Genomic DNA, 19,474 nt, shown 5'->3' with positions numbered 1-19,474 from the left:
AGTGGAGCTGGCAGACGCCTGCCCATCATCAGTAGCTAAGTCCATCTCTCTAAGATGGCTCTTGGTACCCCGGATGGTAGGGTCACCACATGAGAACCCGCCTACTATTGTGTAGACCAGCTCCTTGTCAGTGTCCGATCTACTAGTAGGCTGGGGAGTCTTAGATGACTGCCCCAGGTTCTTCTTAATGGTCCTTCCCTTGGACTTAGATATGTAGGACTTCAGCATCCCTTTGTCAGCCAGACGATCTAACGCCCTCTGCAAGCTGAAGCAGTCCTTGGTGTCATGGCCAACTTCCTCATGGTATTGGCAGAATTTGTTCTTTATCCGTGATTGGACAAAACTCTTCATTGGATTCGGCTTCTCAAGAGACAGCCGGTCCTTAATCTCCATGAGGATGAAGTTGCAGTCCTTGTTAAACTCGTACTTGGGGACGTACGGTTTAAACTCTTTCTTTTTCATCTGGAACGGCTGGTCAGAGTCACTAACCGCCCAAACTTCTTTTCTCTTTTTGCTCTCTTCTTTCTTCTTCGCTGGCTGAGCAGACCGGCTATCTTTTTGTTTGTCAGACTTCTTGGAGTCCGACTGAGTGTCAGGTGAGCAGAGGTCGGTCGCTTGGATATATCTTTATTTTCGCCTCCCTCAGCGCCGCCTGCAGGGTGAAAGCCCCCTTCCTGATGAGGTCAAACTTAAAGGTTGACCTGTCCTTCAGTCCCTTAAAGAAGTATGTAAAAGCTACCTCGTCAGACAGCTCTTGAATCTGAATTCTTATCAGATTGAACCGCCTGACATAGGAGCGAAGCCTTTCCCTCTCTCCCTGCATAATGGTGCTCAAGTCAAGACTTGTTTTCTTCGAAGGGATGTTCATCGAGAAGTTTGAAGCGAACAAGAAGGCAAGCTTCTTGAAGTTGTCAATTGGTGCCAAACCATTGTTGGGCGATGCCCTTCAATGTAGCCAAAAAGCAGCGACACCACGTAGCATCATCCAACCCCTATAAATACATGAGGTTGGTGTAAGCCATGAGGTGGTCTTCGGGGTTGGTGGTACTATCATAGGTACCAACCAACACATTCTTAACCTTGGTTGGCTGAGCCATCTCGGTTATATTCCCGGTGAACGCAGAAGGTTGTTCACCAAGTTTGAGGAGACGGAGCTGCCAGTCCAATGGCTGGACATTGTTGTATGCCGCCTAGCCGTAGTAGGCCGGCTGCATGTACTGAAGGTCATATTGACCATACTACGCCTGAGGCACATACGAGACTGGCCCGACCATTTAAGGGCCGGTGTGGACGGACTTGCCGCCTGTACGACTCTCATGTAAGAACAGTGAATTCCTTACAGAAGTTTCTTTGAAGCTGTCTGTAAAGCTTAAGGTAGAGGCTGACTCACACAGCTCCTGGTTTCTCCTCCGCTCAATGATGTGCCGAGCGTCGGAGGTTGATTTCTTGCTCCTACCCGGCTGATCTTGCCGGGTGCTTCTCTATGGACCCTTCCGTAGAAGAATATTTGTCCAGTCAAGTGTTGCGGCTACCTTCTCCTTGGGGTGGGGAGTTAGCCGCCTGTCCTTGATTGGCTTCTTCCTCTCAGATAGAGGAGTCTTTTTAGCCGGCTGACCCTTGCTAGAGCCAGCCTTGTTTTTGTTGATCAGATCCTTGATTTCACCCTTGAAACTAGTCATGAGTTCGTCCGGGGTGACTGGGGTTGATCCTTTGGTCGTTTGGGTTTCCCCTTCTAGCCGTCCAGAGGGCCTGCTTGGACCTGCCTGGGTTGTAGGTCGTTCCAGTTGGTCCTTGGAACGGGGATGTATTTGGAAATGAATGAGCCATCCTTGGCCACATACGTTTCCACATTGTCATCATCATCATGGTTAGTATAGACCTCCGGCTGATGTTCCGGTTAAGGAATGCTTGAATCAACCGGTTGAATTACTGGTTGAGGGTTGTTCGGATCAGGAATTGGTACAGACTCTTGAACCATCTTTGAGGTACTCTCCCCACAGATGACGCCAAATGTTTTAGGTGTTTTTATCTCTCGGGAGAGTTACGGCACAAAGTCTGGTCCGACTCGAGCTGTACATGCAAAAACATGCAGACTCCGGGTTTTGGAGCTCCGCCTCCGAAGATCAAGTTAGAATTTGAAAGAGAATAAAGAGGTGCGGAAATTTAGGTTGGGATCTTCTCGGATTTCGAGATCAGGTGTTCTCTGATGAGAGAGAAAATGGGTGTAATAAATGATTAAATGTGTCCCCAAAATGGGGGAATTTCTCTCTGTTTATAGGGTTGTTGGGAAAAGTGCCTTTCCCTAGGTCACTCTGACCTAGGTTTAATGGGCCGCGCCGCAAAGTGCGGATTTCTCGGGAATTGGGCCTTTGAAGGCCACAATTCTGATTATTCTCTGAGGTTGCCACGTGTCAGTTGGTGAGTGGCCTATGGTGACCTGCCAGGGCTTGACACGTGGGCCTCTCTCATTGGTCCACATGTCTAGGGTATTTTTACCATAAACATTAGGAATTTTTGAAAAAGTAGCTGTATATTTAAAATTGCAACTCTTCGGAGCATTATTTTAGGAAAGCTCTTCATAGAAGACTAGGCTAGGCCGAAGCTAAAAAATTAAGCTCATTTCTTGGGTCGGGCCGGGCCAAGCTTCGGGCCAAAAATTTTGTGCCCAAATCCGCCTAAAATTGTCGAGCTTTTCGGGCCATTTTCAAACCGGACCTAAAAAATCAACTAAATATGCATAAAAACGTACTCAAAACCCGCCTTAAAAAATTAAATTTTTGGGCCGGAAAATTTTGCCCAAAATCCGCCCAAAATTAGGACGGATTGAGCTGAGCTAAGTGGGGTGAGCATGGGACGGGTACCCGTACCGTTAGTACTAACGGTTCAGGTACCCGATAACCAATATCACTAAAAGTGATATCCATAACTCGAATTGATAAGTTCGGGAACACGGATTTTCGCAACGGTTATCGGGTACCCATTAAAGTATCCAATAGTGATAATTAAACTTAAAAAATTAGTTATTATGATATTTTTTTAACACTAATTAACAACAATACCACATGATCTTGACCAAATTATTAATAACATTACTAATTATTGATATTTATAGTGATTATGAAGTAATGTAAGAGTTTAAATATTATAGATTTAAGTGGGAAAAAAAACAAAATAATTGCTTATCGGAACGAAACGGGTACTCGTGAATTTTAAAATGATACCCAAAAACCATACCCGATAACAAATAATCGGAACGGGTATCCAAACTGTTATGGTTATCGAATTGGGTACCCTAATTTTCGGAACAGTAACGGAACGGATTTTCGAGTTTTCAGTTTTTCGGGTAGTTTTGCTCGGCCCTAGTGGCTAACCTTGATCACCTCTAAATTTAAAAAGGGGTTTCAAAAATATTTTAACAATCTGAAATACTACCATATGTTTGGTTCACGAAATATAGGTATGAGGTATGGGTTTAGAATGACTAAACCCCATATCATATGTTTGGTTGTCAAAAATATGAATTTCAAACCCATACCTCAAACCCATGAGGTATGGGGTTTAGAAACCTTGGGGGGGAGGTGGGTTTGGCTCATTCCATTCCCTTAGGTATCAAATAAAAGGAGAGAATAGTGAGATATTCCATTCCAGAATTAAACCAAACACATGGTATTAAGTATCAAGTTCCAACCCGATACCACCTTAACCCCATTCCTGATTCCAACCCCATACCACTCTGTAAACCAAACGCCCCCTAAACTCTTATCCACTTCGTCTCTCTTGCCACATTTGGCCACTAAACATTCTGGTCTCCATGTCAAGCAATTGAGCTTCCGGCGACAACGCTAAAGCATCAAAAATACAGTAGAGTAATTAAGATGGAATCCTGCGCAAGAAGTGCTTTACAATTGTCGTCTTTGTACGCTTCTTCATGCTGTTCTTCACCATTCAATCACAACCAATTCAGCTACGTTTGGATTAGTACTCGTCGTCGAATTGATCAAGAAAGAGGACGAGCAAGAAAATATGGGGAATTGCCGCAGTTTCAGGTTAGAGCTTCGGCCTCGGCACAAGGCGGACTTCTGAACTTGGGAAACATGTTGTTCAACCTTAAGGGTGGCGATCCTGCTGAATCCACCAGACAGCAGTATTCCGCCACCGTCTCGCTCATTAATCAGTTAGAACCCCAGATTTCGAGTTTATCAGATTCTCAGCTCAAAGACCGCACCTCTGTTCTTCGGCAGCGTGCTCTTTCCGGCGAATCCCTTGATTCTCTTCTTCCTGTAAATTTATGCACCCTTTATTCCTCGTTTATTTATAGTACTTTCTAATTCAATCAGTGATGGGAATCGATACTAGGATCACCTGAAATCAGGAGGGAAGCTTTAACCACTCGAGCTAAACTTCAATAATTCAATCTTGCTTGTTTAATTACTGTTTTTTCTCTGTTTATATAGGAAGCTTTTGCTGTTGTAAGGGAGGCTTCCAAGAGGGTTTTAGGCCTTCGTCCATTTGATGTCCAACTTATTGGTATTATGACCGTCTCGTGTTAGGATTATCGTTTTATTTTTAGAGGTGCTTGAATTTAAGCTACAATAATGTGGAAAAAATCGATGTGCAGGAGGAATGGTGTTACATAAAGGAGAAATAGCAGAAATGCGAACCGGAGAAGGGAAGACATTAGTTGCCATTTTACCAGCATATCTCAATGCTTTGATGGGTAAAGGGGTTCATGTTGTTACTGTTAATGATTATTTAGCTCGCCGTGATTGTGAATGGGTTGGTCAAGTTGCTCGATTTCTTGGTCTCAAGGTTGGCCTTGTTCAGCGTATGTGCTACTCCCTTTTTGTCAAATTTATTTATTGTTCATATCTATTTATATATGCTTAATGTATGTTTAGGGTCTTTGAATTTTTTAGTCAGAGTTTTAATGTGACTGATGAAGTTTGTACGCGTTGACATCAGTTGGTGTTCATTAGTTCATTGCAAAATGCAAATAGACAATCCAACTTACAAGATACTCTGTCATAACTCATAAGCCTAATGAGCTATGTGTCCAGATTAATTTGCTCTTTGTCCTGTTACAATTTGCCTGTTTCGCTCAAAGGTCTGCATGTCATCAACTTATAAGCATTACTTCACATTTGATGAATTTTCTGTGTTTTTGTTACAGAGAACATGACAAGTGAAGTGAGGAGGGAAAATTACTTATGTGACATCACATATGTCACTAACAGTGAGCTTGGATTTGATTTTTTGAGAGATAATCTTGCCACGGAAAGTAGCTTCTATGATTAACAATTAAACAAGTTATTGCCTTCATTTTGGCCTTTTTATACTTGCAAAACGACTCTCTCGTAGGTATGATCTTGCTGAATGCCTAAATGTACTCTTGGATACTGCAGAGTGTTGATGAGCTCGTACTGAGGGGTTTCAATTTCTGCGTAATCGATGAGGTTGATTCTATACTTATTGATGAGGCAAGAACTCCTTTGATCATATCTGGACCTGCTGAGAAGCCTAGTGAGCGGTACTACAAAGCTGCCAAAATAGCTTCTGCCTTCGAACGAGACATACACTATACGGTAGGAAATTAGACCAGTGAGTTAGTGGGGCTATATATTGCTCTGTCTTCTGTTTACTGGAGCAAATTGCAATCTTCAAGATATACAGGGGAAAGTGTTATAATGTAGAATACTTTTATCTGTTCTGCTGATCATTGTGCTTGATTTATTTTTTCCATGGCAACATTTCAGGTTGATGAGAAGCAAAAATCAGTTCTACTCATGGAACAAGGGTATCAAGATGCTGAAGAGATTCTAGATGTAAAGGATTTATATGATCCTCGAGAGCAATGGGCACTATACATTCTGAATGCAATCAAGGCAAAAGAGCTCTTTTTAAAAGATGTGAACTACATAATTCGTGGCAAGGAGATCCTTATAGTGGATGAGTTTACTGGCCGTGTAATGCAGGTTAGCTTAACATTTTGATTCTGGAGTAATTGACTCGATAATGATATAATATATGGATTATTGGTTGTGCTTGGATGGTATGCCTTGATGTTTAGCAAAAGTATATGCAAAATGACCTCAAAGGACATTAATATACTTTAGGGAAATTCTATGTGGTGGCCTTGTACTTTGCAAAATGACCTTGATGTTAAACCTTTGCTGATAATTGAAGTAGCTTCAGTATTTAATAAATTTATGATTTTTTGTTAGGGGAGGCGTTGGAGTGATGGGCTTCACCAGGCCGTTGAAGCAAAAGAAGGCCTGCCTATACAAAATGAAACAATTACATTGGCTTCAATTAGCTATCAGAACTTTTTTCTTCAGGTCCCTGCTTCTCATTCTTGAACTTTTCATTAATGCTGCACGACATTCAACTCTAAGGTATCTTACTGTGATCTTTTCCCCTGTGCAGTTCCCCAAACTCTGTGGGATGACCGGCACAGCAGCTACTGAGAGTGCAGAATTTGAGAGTATATACAAACTTAAAGTTACAATTGTTCCCACAAACAAACCAATGCTACGAAAGGTCTCTTCAATCTCCTCTTAATCATTTGGTATTGTTTTGTTATACATTTACAGTGATGTCTAAGAGAGAGAGCAGCAACCAGTCAACAACAAGAAAACCTTAGCTCCAAAATGATTTGGACTCAGCTAACACAATCGTCCACAATAATGAAACAAAGAAGTGAGAGTGATAAAATGAAAGTGGATGACAAAAGTAGAAAAACATAGTGAAAAACTAGGTTAGTGTAAAGTGAAAACCCAAACGAGGATATAACATAAAATCTGAGAAAGTTTTATTAAAGAGGATTAAGGGGAGTTAAAAGAGAGGAAGATCAAGCGAGTATGAACTTAGAAAAAGTTGGAAAAAACTTTGACATAGGAAAATAAATAGAGTTTGGAAAATACAATGACTTTAGGTAAAAGAAAAAAAGAAAAAGTTCATAAATTTAGATTTTCTCCATCCATTCTACCCTTTCCAACACCATATTTCCTAACCCACCCTCCAAGTTTTCTTTGGTCTGCCACCCCTACCCGTCATGACTCCTTAACTTTGTCACTCTTCAAGCCTCTTTACAGGAGTGTCACTCAATCTCTGTCTTAGATTGCGAAACCACCTCAGGCGATCTCCTTCGTCTTGTTCGCAATAGATTTAACCCTTACTTTCTTCCTAACTATCTCATTCCTTAACCAATTCTTTCTTCTATGAGAGAGGAGAGCAATGGGCAAAAAATTGTGAAAATATGAAGTGTTGACCTTAATGGCTTTATTTTATTAGCATGTTTTTACAAATTACATGCTACTTTTCTAGCATATGAAGTTCATGACATCTAGTTGATAATCTTGATATACCAACTGAACACTAATATACTTCTTTCATCAGAACATGATATCCTCTTCATTTGAATATATGTTCATATGGTGATAAAAAAAAAAAGTAGCATTACATATGCTAAAATGTCATGTTTGGATTTAGAACAACTAAGTTCAACTTTACAACCTTTAGTCCTTTGCTCTCAGTCTCTCACTGAAGCCCAAGAAGGTGAAGTGCTTCTTCTTGACTAAGACCTTGAACTTTGTAAATAGGACCTCATCTTGCTGTGGACTGGTAAATCACAATGTGTCTCTCTTTAGTTGTTAAATACTTGAATATCCTAGTTCATCCATCTTTAGAAAAACTCGTCTGTAAGGTAGCTCTTTTCAGGGGTTGACTCTATTGTATAGCAACTTTGCTTCCTCTAAGGGGAGAGATATGGCTAGTACGATTACATATCTATAATTATAAAATTGTGCCCTGCCTGTTGATTTGCTGGAAATTTCTGAGCAGATTTTATCTCCTATACCATGTCATACCAAAATCAGTGGCAGATGGGCCTGACATTAACTTGACAGGTTGTTAAACCTGTTCAGTCCATGTCAAATCAAAGAAAAAAATTCGCAGTCCCTGTGACTGTTAATGTCTTGAAAGTGACAGGTTGCAGATGCTGTGACATGCTTTGCGGCCTTGCAATGAATTGACAAATTGAAAAGGTCCACTTTATCATTATAATTTCAAGCATTTAGGAAATCATGTTTTAGCGTATAGCTTAATTAATTGTATACAGTGAGAGCATGATATTTTCCACAAGCTGAGGGCTGTTTCCATCACTTTCTACTGTGAGAGCCACCTAGTATTGGAATATTTGCTGCATCTCAGAAAATTTAATACAATCACCCAAAAACACAAAAGGTTTGTCCCCTACTTATTGAAATAGGCTAATGTCATAGCTAACTTCCTGACATTGGCTAAGGAAAAACTTAAGTTGCAAGTGATTATTGTTGCAAAGTACTGCAGTAATTAGTTTGTTCAGTTTTTTTTATTATAATTTTTTGATACGAAGTTTGCTCAACTTTATTGAGAGCAAGCAACACCATGTGGGTAACAGATTTTCGTTTGATTCTGCAATATAAAGCCTTTTTTCGAAATTGTTGAACTTCAAAGTTTATATTATAGCATAATAAGAGACATTCTAGAAGTCCTAGTTTAATGACTTCCATCAGTAATAAGATCAGAATCATCAAGATGAACATAGGTCTTTCTCAACAAATTCTACTTGTGCTAACTAATCTGAAATTTGTTTTTTTGTAGGATGAATCCGATGTTGTTTTTAGGGCAACTGCAGGCAAATGGCGGGCAGTTGTAGTGGAAATTTCAAGAATGCATAAGACGGGCCGGCCCGTGCTTGTAGGAACAACAAGTGTTGAGCAGAGTGAGTCACTCTCTGAGCAATTACAACAAGCTGGTATCCCTCACGAGGTAAGGTAAATCAAAATGGATTAAATAAGAATATTTTTACTATTGTAAAGACCTTGTAATAAAAAAAAAAAAAAAAAAATTGGTAGATGGATGGTGACATTATTTGATCATTGTTTTATGTGGAGGTTCTGAATGCTAAACCTGAGAATGTTGAAAGAGAGGCGGAGATTGTGGCCCAAAGTGGTCGCGTAGGAGCTGTTACTATTGCTACAAATATGGCTGGTCGTGGAACAGACATCATTCTTGGGGGTAATGCTGAATTTATGGCAAGACTGAAAATTCGTGAGATGCTTATGCCAAGGTACTGCTGTGAAGTCTCTCAAATTGTTCAACCTTCAAGCAGTGTCTGTAATTGATGGTGTCATACTATGAAAAAGGTTTCTAAGATGTAACTACCATGCTGTGATTAACTATATTGCCTATCCGGGGTCAAAGCTATAGACTTTAAATTTTAACTTTGCAACAATGTACTTCCTCAGGTTTTTATTTTAGTTCTACCACTGACTTTTCATAGTTTCATGTTTGCCAATACACAACTTTGACCATTAGTTTATTTAACTACCTACTAGGCTACTAGTATTAGTAGAAGTTATAAAAAGTTCAAAATTCACTCCATTAACATTTAAGTTCATCCTGTTCAGATAAGATCGCTTGGTTTATAATACTTTGCACTTATCAGTTTTCTATTATTGTCAGCCATTCTTCCATTAATATTTTGCACCTGCAGGGTAGTTAGGCCAGGTGATGGAGGATTTGTTTCCATGAAGAACCCACCTCCTATGAAAACGTGGAAGGTGTGCTCTTAATTTTGTAATACTATTGATGTTGGTAGAGTTCATTATATCTTGCTTCTATAACCCATGGTATGGACTTGTCTTTTCATTTAGGTTAAAGAAACTTTGTTTCCATGCAAACTATCACAAAAAAATGCCAAATTGGTTGACGAAGCAGTACAATTGGCTGTCAAAACTTGGGGCCGGAAATCATTAAGTGAGCTTGAAGCAGAGGAGCGTCTCTCTTATTCATGTGAAAAGGTAAGGAGTTTGAAATTGTTAATGTATACTTTAAACCCCCCCCCCCCCCCTCTTCAGTCGTTATCCTGTGCACCCGTTACGCTCCAGGTTAATTTTCATTTCTTTATACCTGCATGTTTCATCATATTTAGGTCTGATCAAGTGGGCCTAGTTGATGTATTTTTAGTGGGTTAAGTAAGAGCATTTGTGTCATATCACCAAAAATTTTCAAAAAGCAAAACAGTGCATCTATTGTGTCTATTGTGAAACATCCAAAAAAGGAATTCAGTGCATATAACGGCCCATAAAGGTAAGAGCTGTAAGAGTGTAAGACAGTCATTGTTTATACTGCTGAAAAATATTGGGGGGGGGGGGGGGGGTGGAGGAGTTTGGGATGGACATGCAGGCCATGTGGCAGTTATCAGTGGTTTTCTCATTCTAGTCATTCCTACATACGAAGTATATATATCATCAATAATTGGGTTTGCAAAAGATCAATCACATGCAAATACCAAATGAGATGATACAAGCTGTTGAGATTGTGGCATTGAGCCTCTCCTGATGGGATCCAACAATTCTGTATAAGTTTCCAGATTAACCAAGAGACTGAAGGATGCAGTCACTAGGGTATATTATAACAAAGATGGGATCTTCCCCTCATAAGCCTCCTGGCAAAATATATTTCTTATCTGCTTAGAGATTTATGGGACATTTCAAAGAAACATGATACACCTATATATCCAACGCCTCCCATTGAGTTGCAGGGGAATTAAAGCAAATTCTAGGCAATGAAGCTATCTACTGGATCTCTACTAAGTCACAGAACTCTGTATCTGTAGCTGCTTGTTGTCATATCAAATGTTCACTCGATAATACCTCGAGTTCCAAGTTGAAGAGAGCTAGGGAAGTGATTAAGGAGTATTTTGGGTAACTTGTTAAAATCCCTGAATGTGTTCCTCCCAATAAATGGGAAGCGGGTGAAATGTTCAACTTTAAAGCACTAAACTACTCCATGCTAGACGAAGTGATTCATCCAGGAAATTCAATGATCAATGAAGTTGACATACTTTTAATATTATTGTGCCTGATTACAATTGTGGGTAAATGTCAGGGTCCTGCTCAGGATGAAGTCATTGCAAAGCTCCGACATGCGTTTTTGGAAATCGCAGAAGAGTATAAGACTTATACTAATGAAGAGAAAAACACGGTATGCAATCTTATGTTTGAACTACAAGCCATTGATGTATATTGCATTTCCTTATGTAATTTTTTGTGACAGGTGGTATTAGCTGGTGGTCTTCATGTCATTGGTACTGAACGCCATGAATCACGTCGTATTGACAATCAGGTGACTTTAAATCAATTTATGATAAAGTTTCTATATTTTTTTTTCTTTGCTTTAAGTTCTATGCTGCAAAAAAGTGGAATGTTAGCTGAATTAATTGTCTTTATATCATTTAGTTACGTGGTAGAAGTGGCAGGCAGGGGGATCCAGGAAGTTCCCGCTTTTTCCTTAGCCTTGAAGATAACATCTTTCGAATATTTGGTGGTGACCGCATTCAAGTATCTCCTTTCTTGTGTCCCTACTTTTTGTTTGAAAACTCTTTATCATGTATGTAGTATCTAACACTCTTCATTGTTACCACTAGGGTCTAATGAGAGCTTTCAGAGTTGAAGACTTGCCCATTGAGTCTAAGATGCTGACTAGAGCACTAGATGAAGCTCAAAGGAAAGTGGAAAATTATTTTTTTGATATAAGGAAGCAGTTATTTGAGTATGATGAAGTCTTAAACAGCCAAAGAGACCGAGTTTATGCGGAGAGAAGGCGAGCCTTGGAGTCAGACAATCTTGAATCTCTTCTTATTGAGTACGCTGAATTAACGATGGATGATATACTAGAGGTGATCTTTGTTGAATTTTGTACAGAATGAATAATTTCTCCATCTCCTTTGTTATTATTATTATTATTATTTTTTTTTTTCTTCTAATGTTTGATTGCCCTCTGTTTATGTACAGGCAAATATTGGTTCTGAGTCCCCAAAGGAAAGTTGGGATCTTGAAAAGCTCATCGCTAAAATTCAACAGTGAGATAAAATATGTTGACTTCAATTTTGCAATTGATCTTTGTAACAATAATGCAAAAATGTGTGTGTGTGTGTGTGTGTGTGTGTGGCTGTGTGTGTGACTGTGTGTGTGACTGTGTGTGTGTGTGTGTGTGTGACTATGTGTATCACTGGCTTTGGGCATCATAGATGTGCTTACATTCACCACAAATGTGTCCCTTTGATTGCTTTTTTATTTTTTATTTATTTTTTTGTTTCACAATTCAGGACAGCTCTCCCAAATATGAAGACATCAAAATTGTGGATCTTGCCTACTCAGTTTAGATTGACTTTTCATAAATTAGCATCACACTTGATATTTCAAGGAATGATTGCGCATGTTAATAAAAGTTTCTGATATGATGGTTGCAATCCTCAGTGATTTGTCATATCTACATATTGACAAGTTAAAAATTTGGAATAGTTTTTTAGGGTTACCTATGGTGTGGTTACTTTTCTATTTTTGCTTCTTCTATTTATTGTTTCTTTAGCAAGAAAGGCAGCTCGTTGTACCAAGCTCTGTGACAATCTTGGCATCTGTAAGTGGTTTTCATCTATTTGACAATTATTTGTTTTTCTAGGTATTGCTATCTGCTGAATGACTTAACCCCACAGTTGCTCTCAAACAACTGTTCAACTTATGAAGATTTGCAAGATTACCTTCGTCGTTGTGGCCGTGAGGCATATTTGCAGAAAAAGGTTTGTTTCTTTCTTACCATTAAAATATTCCCTACTCTTTTCCCTTAGTATAATCGTTATGCACCCATTAAAGTACTCTTAGTACGTTGGTTTCTTCCCTATGTTCTTTCTATCTGTATTGCTTCATTTTCTGTTCACTTGGTACTTCCTGTTGGCGGTTATAAATAGTTGCTAAAGCATTTCATCATGTGTGGCGTTTTGGTCAGGAAAGTTATTCATTGCATCTGCCTCTCTCTAGACAAAAATAGGGATTACTGGGATATGCACTTATGTCTTGGATTCTTGATAATGTCATGATGGGCTTTTATGGTGGCCAGAAAACACCCTTCTAATTAGTCTAGAGGGAGGTGTGATTTTGCAGCACTAGTTTGTTTGACTTTTGGCTATAGTCCATAAAGCATTCTATGGGGAGTGTTGAAGGCCTTTGGTTGAAAAATGGTCTATTGGTCTATTCCATGACTTCAGATTTATAAAACTACCATGATAAATTTAACCATGATGTCTCACAGTTTCCATCTACTTTTCAATGGATACTGTGTGTCTTGATGACTCTGGTTGCATGACTCTTCTGACCTTTTCAATTGAGCTAATTACAAAGATAAGGGTGGAATTTTTTGTTGTTCTTAAATATTTTTTCAGTCACCTTTTATACATGCGGAGGGATGTGGATACAATATTGTAATATGAATCTTTCAGCATTGCCAAGTATCTTTTGTACAGATGTAGATAATGCTTCAATTTCCTTCAGGACATGGTGGAGAAACAGGCACCAGGCCTGATGAAGGAAGCAGAGCGATTTCTTATCTTGAGCAACATTGATCGCCTTTGGAAGGAACATTTGCAGGCTATCAAATTTGTTCAACAAGCTGTAGGCCTGCGTGGATATGCACAAAGAGATCCACTCATAGAATACAAACTTGAGGGCTACAACCTTTTCCTAGAAATGATGGCACAGATAAGAAGAAATGTTATCTACTCTGTATACCAGGTTCTTATCTGAACTGATGTTTGGTCACACTATGTGCTTACAAAATGTTATGTGTCCTCATTGTGTTTCTTCTCGAGTTTTTTTCTGCGTGTTTTATTTCTTCAACTTTTTCGTTTTTTTTTGGTGGGTGGGGGTCTGGGGGGAGTTCCTTCTAGTACTCTCCATACTAATAGATGAAGTGTTCTTTATCATGGATATCTTAAAGATTTCTGCTCATCTTTGCAGTTTCAACCTGTCCTGGTGAAGGATCAGGAGCAGCAGCAAAAAGGAAAATTAGATAGCAGTGTGGAAAATAAAAGAATTGGTGATGCAAATCCTAATCCAGTCAATGCTATGGAATCCTCTTCATCTGCCAGTCCTCGGAATACATAGACGTCTTTGAGAAAGTATATATGCAACAATTTGGCCCTTGGATAAAATCTTTCCCCACAGCTTGTAGTTTTCTATACATATGATTGCTTGATGGTTCTTTGTAAATTAGGGCTACTCGAAATTGTAAAGATCTGCTGAATTTCAATTTATTGAGAAGCACGACCATCTGATGTGTTGTGGTATACTGATATAGTGATATACTACTCAAAGGCTATACAGATTTCACCTTAGTTGTCAGCTTGTCTTATTTTCCCGGTCCACACCTTTGATACAATGGTTTGAGGTTAAACAAATCAAGCAGAGGGCAGCAATGAAAAGTGTGTTTCTTGAGCATCCATGCTTTACGGCCAAAATACACTGTCAGCAGCCAGACGCAGGAACAACAAGTTCAACGTGCAACACGGTCAAGCTGTATCCTGCCGTGTCGTGCAATATTGCAACCATCAAAGGAAAAAAGTAAAATACACTGTCAGCAACCAGACGCAGGAACAACAAGTTCAACGTGCAACACGGTCAAGCTGTATCCTGCCGTGTCGTGCAATATTGCAACCATCAAAGGAAAAAAGTAAAAATAAAAATAAAAATATTTTCTTGGTATCCTTTTTTTTTTTTTTTTTTTTTTTTTTTTTTTTTTTTTTTTGAAACCTCTTGGTATCCTTTCTAAAGTTAATTAAAGTGGAGGTTTCTTTCTTGGACAATGTACCAACCAGCTGGTGATTATCTTGTTTTTGAGGAGTTGCTTGATGCCTTTAGGGCTACTGGAAATCGAAGGGATTTCTTCCTTGGATAATGTAGTCGTTGGACATTGTTACCACGCCTCAAAAGTCAAAACTAGATGCTTTTGTAATTTGAAAAGATGCTTTTGTAATCTGAAAAGATGCTCCATTAAAGTATCTCCAATAATGTATCTTTTTGGCAACACACACAATGGTGGAGCGAGAGTCCCAAAAAGTGTAGTTTTGTGCTCTCCAAATACACTCTCTCCCTTTTTTTTTTGGTCCCCAAACACACTTTCTCCACAGTTTTGGAGAGATGATACATGTACACTTAGGGCTTGTTCACATTTACTTAATTTCAGTTCAGTTCAGTTCAGTTCAGCTCCAATCAGTTCAGTTCAGTTCCAATCAGTTCAGTTCAGTTCAGCTCTTAATTTCCCTCTCACATAAAATATTCATTTCAGCTCAATTCAATTCAGTTCAGTTCAGTTCAGTTCCAATCAGTTCAGTTCAGTTCAGTTCAGCTCCATTCAGTTCAGTTCAGTTCAGCTCAATTAAGTAAATATGAACAGGCCCTTAGTGTACAAATGGTATTTTCACACTCTTCTCTCATTGGTTAAAAAAGTATCCTTACTTAGTCGGCCCTTAAAATTTTCATTCAAAATTTATACTACCTTCGTTTCTTTTTAGTTGACACGTATTCCTTTTTAGGAAGTTTCTTTTTAGTTGACACGTTTCCTTTTTGGATAAATTTTTTACCAAGGATTTACAAGGTACCCCACTTGCTTTTTCATTCTCTATCACTTTCTCTCCTCTCCTTAATATATGTGCCTAAATCAAACGCGTCAACCAAATAGAAACGGAGGAAGTATATGATTTCTGAAAATTTCAAATTCAGTTTTCAAATGTAATTTAACTTTTCAATAAACCATTTAATGTTTGCAATTCCCAAAATAAGATAAATATCATATATGCATCTCCTTATTTTTGTTTCTAAACCACTTAGGTCACATTTGGTGACTCACTTTTGGGTTTAAACTGTTTGGTGATTCAGTTTGTTATTCACTGTTTGGTGATTCTAATTTTATTTTTGTCCATCGTTTGGGGATTCAATAAGTGAGAGTGTGGTGGTTGCTTATTGATTTAATATTATGTAACTGCTAATTGAATTAGCGAATATTAGATGAAACTGCCAATTCAATTAGCGATTTTATATATTCAATTTTTCCAGACGGGGTTTTAACTCCTCAGGAACACTTGGAATCCATTCCTTAGTGGTACCACAAGAGCTAAATGATCCAACAACCTCAGGAGTACGATAAATAACACCAACTGCATTAGAACATAAAAAGTAAAATTTAAAACTAGAAGGCGAACTTTAGAACATACAATGAAAGTCATAGAATATGAAGAAAATATTAGAACATAAAAATAAACTTTAAAACATAAAGAGAAAGATACATAAAAAACTTTAGAACATACAGAATAAAGTTAGAACATTAAGAATAAATTTATTGAGGATTAACTTTAGAACATACTGAATAAATTTATAACATACATAATAAAAATTTAGAATAAGGTGAAAAAATTTAGAACTTAATGAATTACTTTAGAACATAACTAGAAAAAATTTAGAACATTAAAACAACTTTTGAACATAATCAATAAATTTACAAAATTACTTTAGAACATGTAAATAAGTAAAGTTTAGAACATGTAAGTAAATTGAAATTAAAGCATTAAAACAATTAAACTTACCTGAATAGTTTAGAACACAGTAAATTACAGACAAACTTATAACATATTGTTTTAGATATAGTAAATTACTTTATAACATACATAATAAATATAGAATAAAGTGGAAAAAAAATTAGAACATAATGAATTACTTTTAAACATAACCTGAAATAATCTAGAAGATTAAAACAACTTTTGAACATAATCGACAAATTCCCAAAAGTACTTTAGAACATGCAAGTAAGTAAAGTTTAGAACATGTAAGTAAATTGAAATTAAAGTATTAAAACAATTAAAATTACCTGAATGAGTAACAGAGGAAGAAGGAGAATTATGTTCAACATCATCTAAATCCATGAATATGCAAAAACCTAGTTATCAAAAACACAAATTGTAGCAAAAAAAAAAAAATCTGAAATTAAAATGCAATAGAATTCAAGCAAATAGAAAAATTCAAGCAAGTAAAAAAGTCGGAAAAAAAATGGAAAAAAAAATTGAAACTTAAAATGAAGAACTGGAAAAGAAAAAGTTCAAAAAAAATTGGATAAAAATAAAAAAATATAGATCTGGAAAAAAAAAACTTGAAAATAAAAATTCGAAAAATATAAAACTTGAACATAAAACATCAAAATATAAAAACCTGAAAATAAAAAATCAAAATATAAAAAAACTTGAAAATAAATCTAAAAATTGAAAAAAAAAAAAAAAAAAACTTGGACAAAATCGAAAAATTTTTGGGAAAAAAGTGGAAAAAAATTTGGAAAAAATTGAAAATTTAAACATCACACAATAAAAAACAGAAAAATCGCAAAAACAAGGAAAATCGCAAAAAAAAAAAAAATTCAAAAATCAACAAAATTGAACAAAAACAAAAATCAAAAAATCAAACAAAAAAATCGCAAAAAAAAAAAAGGCAAAAAAATTGAATTTTTAATTGAACAAAAAAATCTGGAACTACATCGAAGCAATCAAGTAATAAAATTAAATCAGAATTTTTTTAACAATTGATAAACTTACCCAAGTTATTTTCGTTGATGTAGATGCAAGGAGAGATAAAGTGCTGAGGAGAAAGAAAATGCCGAGGAAAGAGAAAGAATAACCTTAAGATTTAGGGTATTTTGTTAAAAGTGTAAAAAAAAATGTAAAGAATTACAGAAATGCCATTACTAAAGGAGTATTTTAAATGGTTTAATCAAAACCAATGAACGGCTGAGATGGGTTCTTATATAAGATTGGATTCTTATATAGAGGAGGGTTCTTACATGAGCCTTCATATATATATATATATATATATATATGTGTGTGTGTGTGTATATATATATATATATATATATATATATATATATATATATATATATATATATATATATATATATATATATATATATATATATATATATATATATATATATATATATATATATATATATATATATATATATATATATATATATATATATATACACACACATATATATATATAACATATATATATATATATATGTGTGTATATATATATATATATATATTTGCTGCACCATTGCCATTTACTCAATGATGCAGCCTGCCCTTGGTGTGAATTGTGGGAGGAAACAAGTGCTCATGCTATGCTTAACTGTGTGCGTGTAGAGGAGCTGTGGGAGAAAAGTGGTTGTGGATTAGACTGAACGATAGGAGTGGTTCTTGGTGTGACTTGATTGCTAGGTGGGCTAACAAAGATAGCAAATTAAAGCAAAAAGCTGCATTCTTGATGTGGATTATATGGGGGGAACGCAACAAAAAGGTATTTGATGGCACTACTACTCCTAATATATAATATACTTCTTGCGAGATTATTTCGATTGGTGGAAGAGTTTGACTTTCATACAAAGAAAATCTATGACATTAGTAAGAGGCCAAAAAAGAAGAGTCCTAGTAGGTGGATCCCTCCACCTTTGGGGATCATTAAACTCAACTCTGATGCTAGTTTTGCAGAAGAAGGGTGGGTAGGAATGTGGGTGGTAGCACGTGACAGCAAAGGTGAAGTTTTGGCTTCAGCGCGCAAAAGGGTTAAGGCCTCGTGGCCTGCGGAAATTGCTGAAGGGAAGACACTCGTGATGGCCATCAAACTTGCAAGAAGGCAGGGGTACAATGTGTTGGAAGTTCTTGAAGTAAAACCAAGAAAGTTACGATGTTTATTCTTTTGACTATTGGGATTTGATGGCTATTGGAATCCCTTAATTTTAGCTTCCTCTTATTGCTAATTTAATGGGCATTATTGCTGATTAATGTTGTTACTTAAAGACTTGTCGTTACCCTTTTAATGTTAATTAAACCTAGCTCTTATTGGGGGTTAACGGGTGGAAGTTATACCACTTGATTGATGACCATTTTCCCCTTACTTGCTGGTTGTTTTTACTCCCTCCATTGCCTTATAAATCAACCTTATTCACCTCCAAAAGAGATAACAACAAAAATCTAGCCATCTTTAATTTCTTACCTTCTCTTAAAAAATATCCCTTCGGTTTTTGGGCAAGTATTCCGAGTTCCAGTCGGGTTTGTGAGTGCACACAAATTCCGGCGCCGTGCTTATCCTAGAGGGCGACCGCTTGATGTCTAATGCACCGGGGTAGCGCGGAATTAAACATGGGCACGGGCCGTGCCCGTGCCGCCGCGGGCCGTGCCGGGGTGGGGGCCGTGCCGTACCGGCTCTGCGGCGTGCCGTGCCGTGCCTGAAATTGGCACACCCCAGCCCACGGCACGGCACGACCCACGTGCCTAGCGGGCCGTGCCGTGCCGGGCCGCGGGCCAAACCGTGCCACCCTTCTTTTTTTTTTAAAAAAAAAAAAAAATAAATGATAAAAAAAACGAATTAAAAACAACAATGCATATAATAAAAAAAAAATACGAGTGCGATAATCCGAAAACACAAAAAATTGAAGAATAACTTATTTTATTATATGACGGTAGCCGGTACGAATGTACGATAATTCAATAATACAAAATTACAAAATAAGTAATGATAATTAAAAATCGTACAATAGTGTATGAATATTGAAT

At 37.3% G+C, this 19,474-nt stretch overlaps 1 protein-coding gene across 1 annotated transcript; it reads left to right on the top strand.

Annotated features, from left to right (window-relative positions):
• Positions 1 to 3,780: 3,780 nt before the first annotated feature.
• LOC145612058 (protein translocase subunit SecA, chloroplastic-like) lies at positions 3,781 to 14,219 on the top strand. Its single transcript, XM_081667435.1, has 20 exons — positions 3,781 to 4,280; positions 4,455 to 4,527; positions 4,619 to 4,825; positions 5,171 to 5,274; positions 5,403 to 5,582; positions 5,754 to 5,972; positions 6,222 to 6,335; positions 6,424 to 6,537; positions 8,641 to 8,808; positions 8,934 to 9,109; positions 9,536 to 9,602; positions 9,696 to 9,842; positions 10,933 to 11,028; positions 11,101 to 11,169; positions 11,283 to 11,384; positions 11,471 to 11,722; positions 11,838 to 11,905; positions 12,505 to 12,622; positions 13,371 to 13,610; positions 13,836 to 14,219. Exons 1-20 carry the CDS (start codon positions 3,876 to 3,878, stop codon positions 13,980 to 13,982), a joined length of 3,066 nt encoding a protein of 1,021 aa, XP_081523561.1. The 5' UTR covers positions 3,781 to 3,875; the 3' UTR covers positions 13,983 to 14,219.
• The last annotated feature ends 5,255 nt before the right edge of the window (positions 14,220 to 19,474 follow it).

The sequence above is a fragment of the Chenopodium album genome, chromosome 24 (assembly GCF_948465745.1).
Source record: "Chenopodium album chromosome 24, dcCheAlbu1.1, whole genome shotgun sequence".
Classification (NCBI taxonomy): Eukaryota; Viridiplantae; Streptophyta; class Magnoliopsida; order Caryophyllales; family Amaranthaceae; genus Chenopodium; species Chenopodium album.
This window is presented reverse-complemented; position numbering and strand designations above follow the sequence as displayed.

What these genes read in the sequence shown, in the direction of transcription:
- LOC145612058 (XM_081667435.1), top strand. Translation starts at nt 3,876, where the DNA reads ATGGAATCCTGCGCAAGAAGTGCTTTACAATTGTCGTCTTTGTACGCT. An exon ending in CTAATGAAGAGAAAAACACG is followed by an intron (nt 11,029 to 11,100) that starts GTATGCAATCTT and finishes TTTTTGTGACAG; the next exon opens with GTGGTATTAGCTGGTGGTCT. An exon ending in AGGCATATTTGCAGAAAAAG is followed by an intron (nt 12,623 to 13,370) that starts GTTTGTTTCTTT and finishes AATTTCCTTCAG; the next exon opens with GACATGGTGGAGAAACAGGC.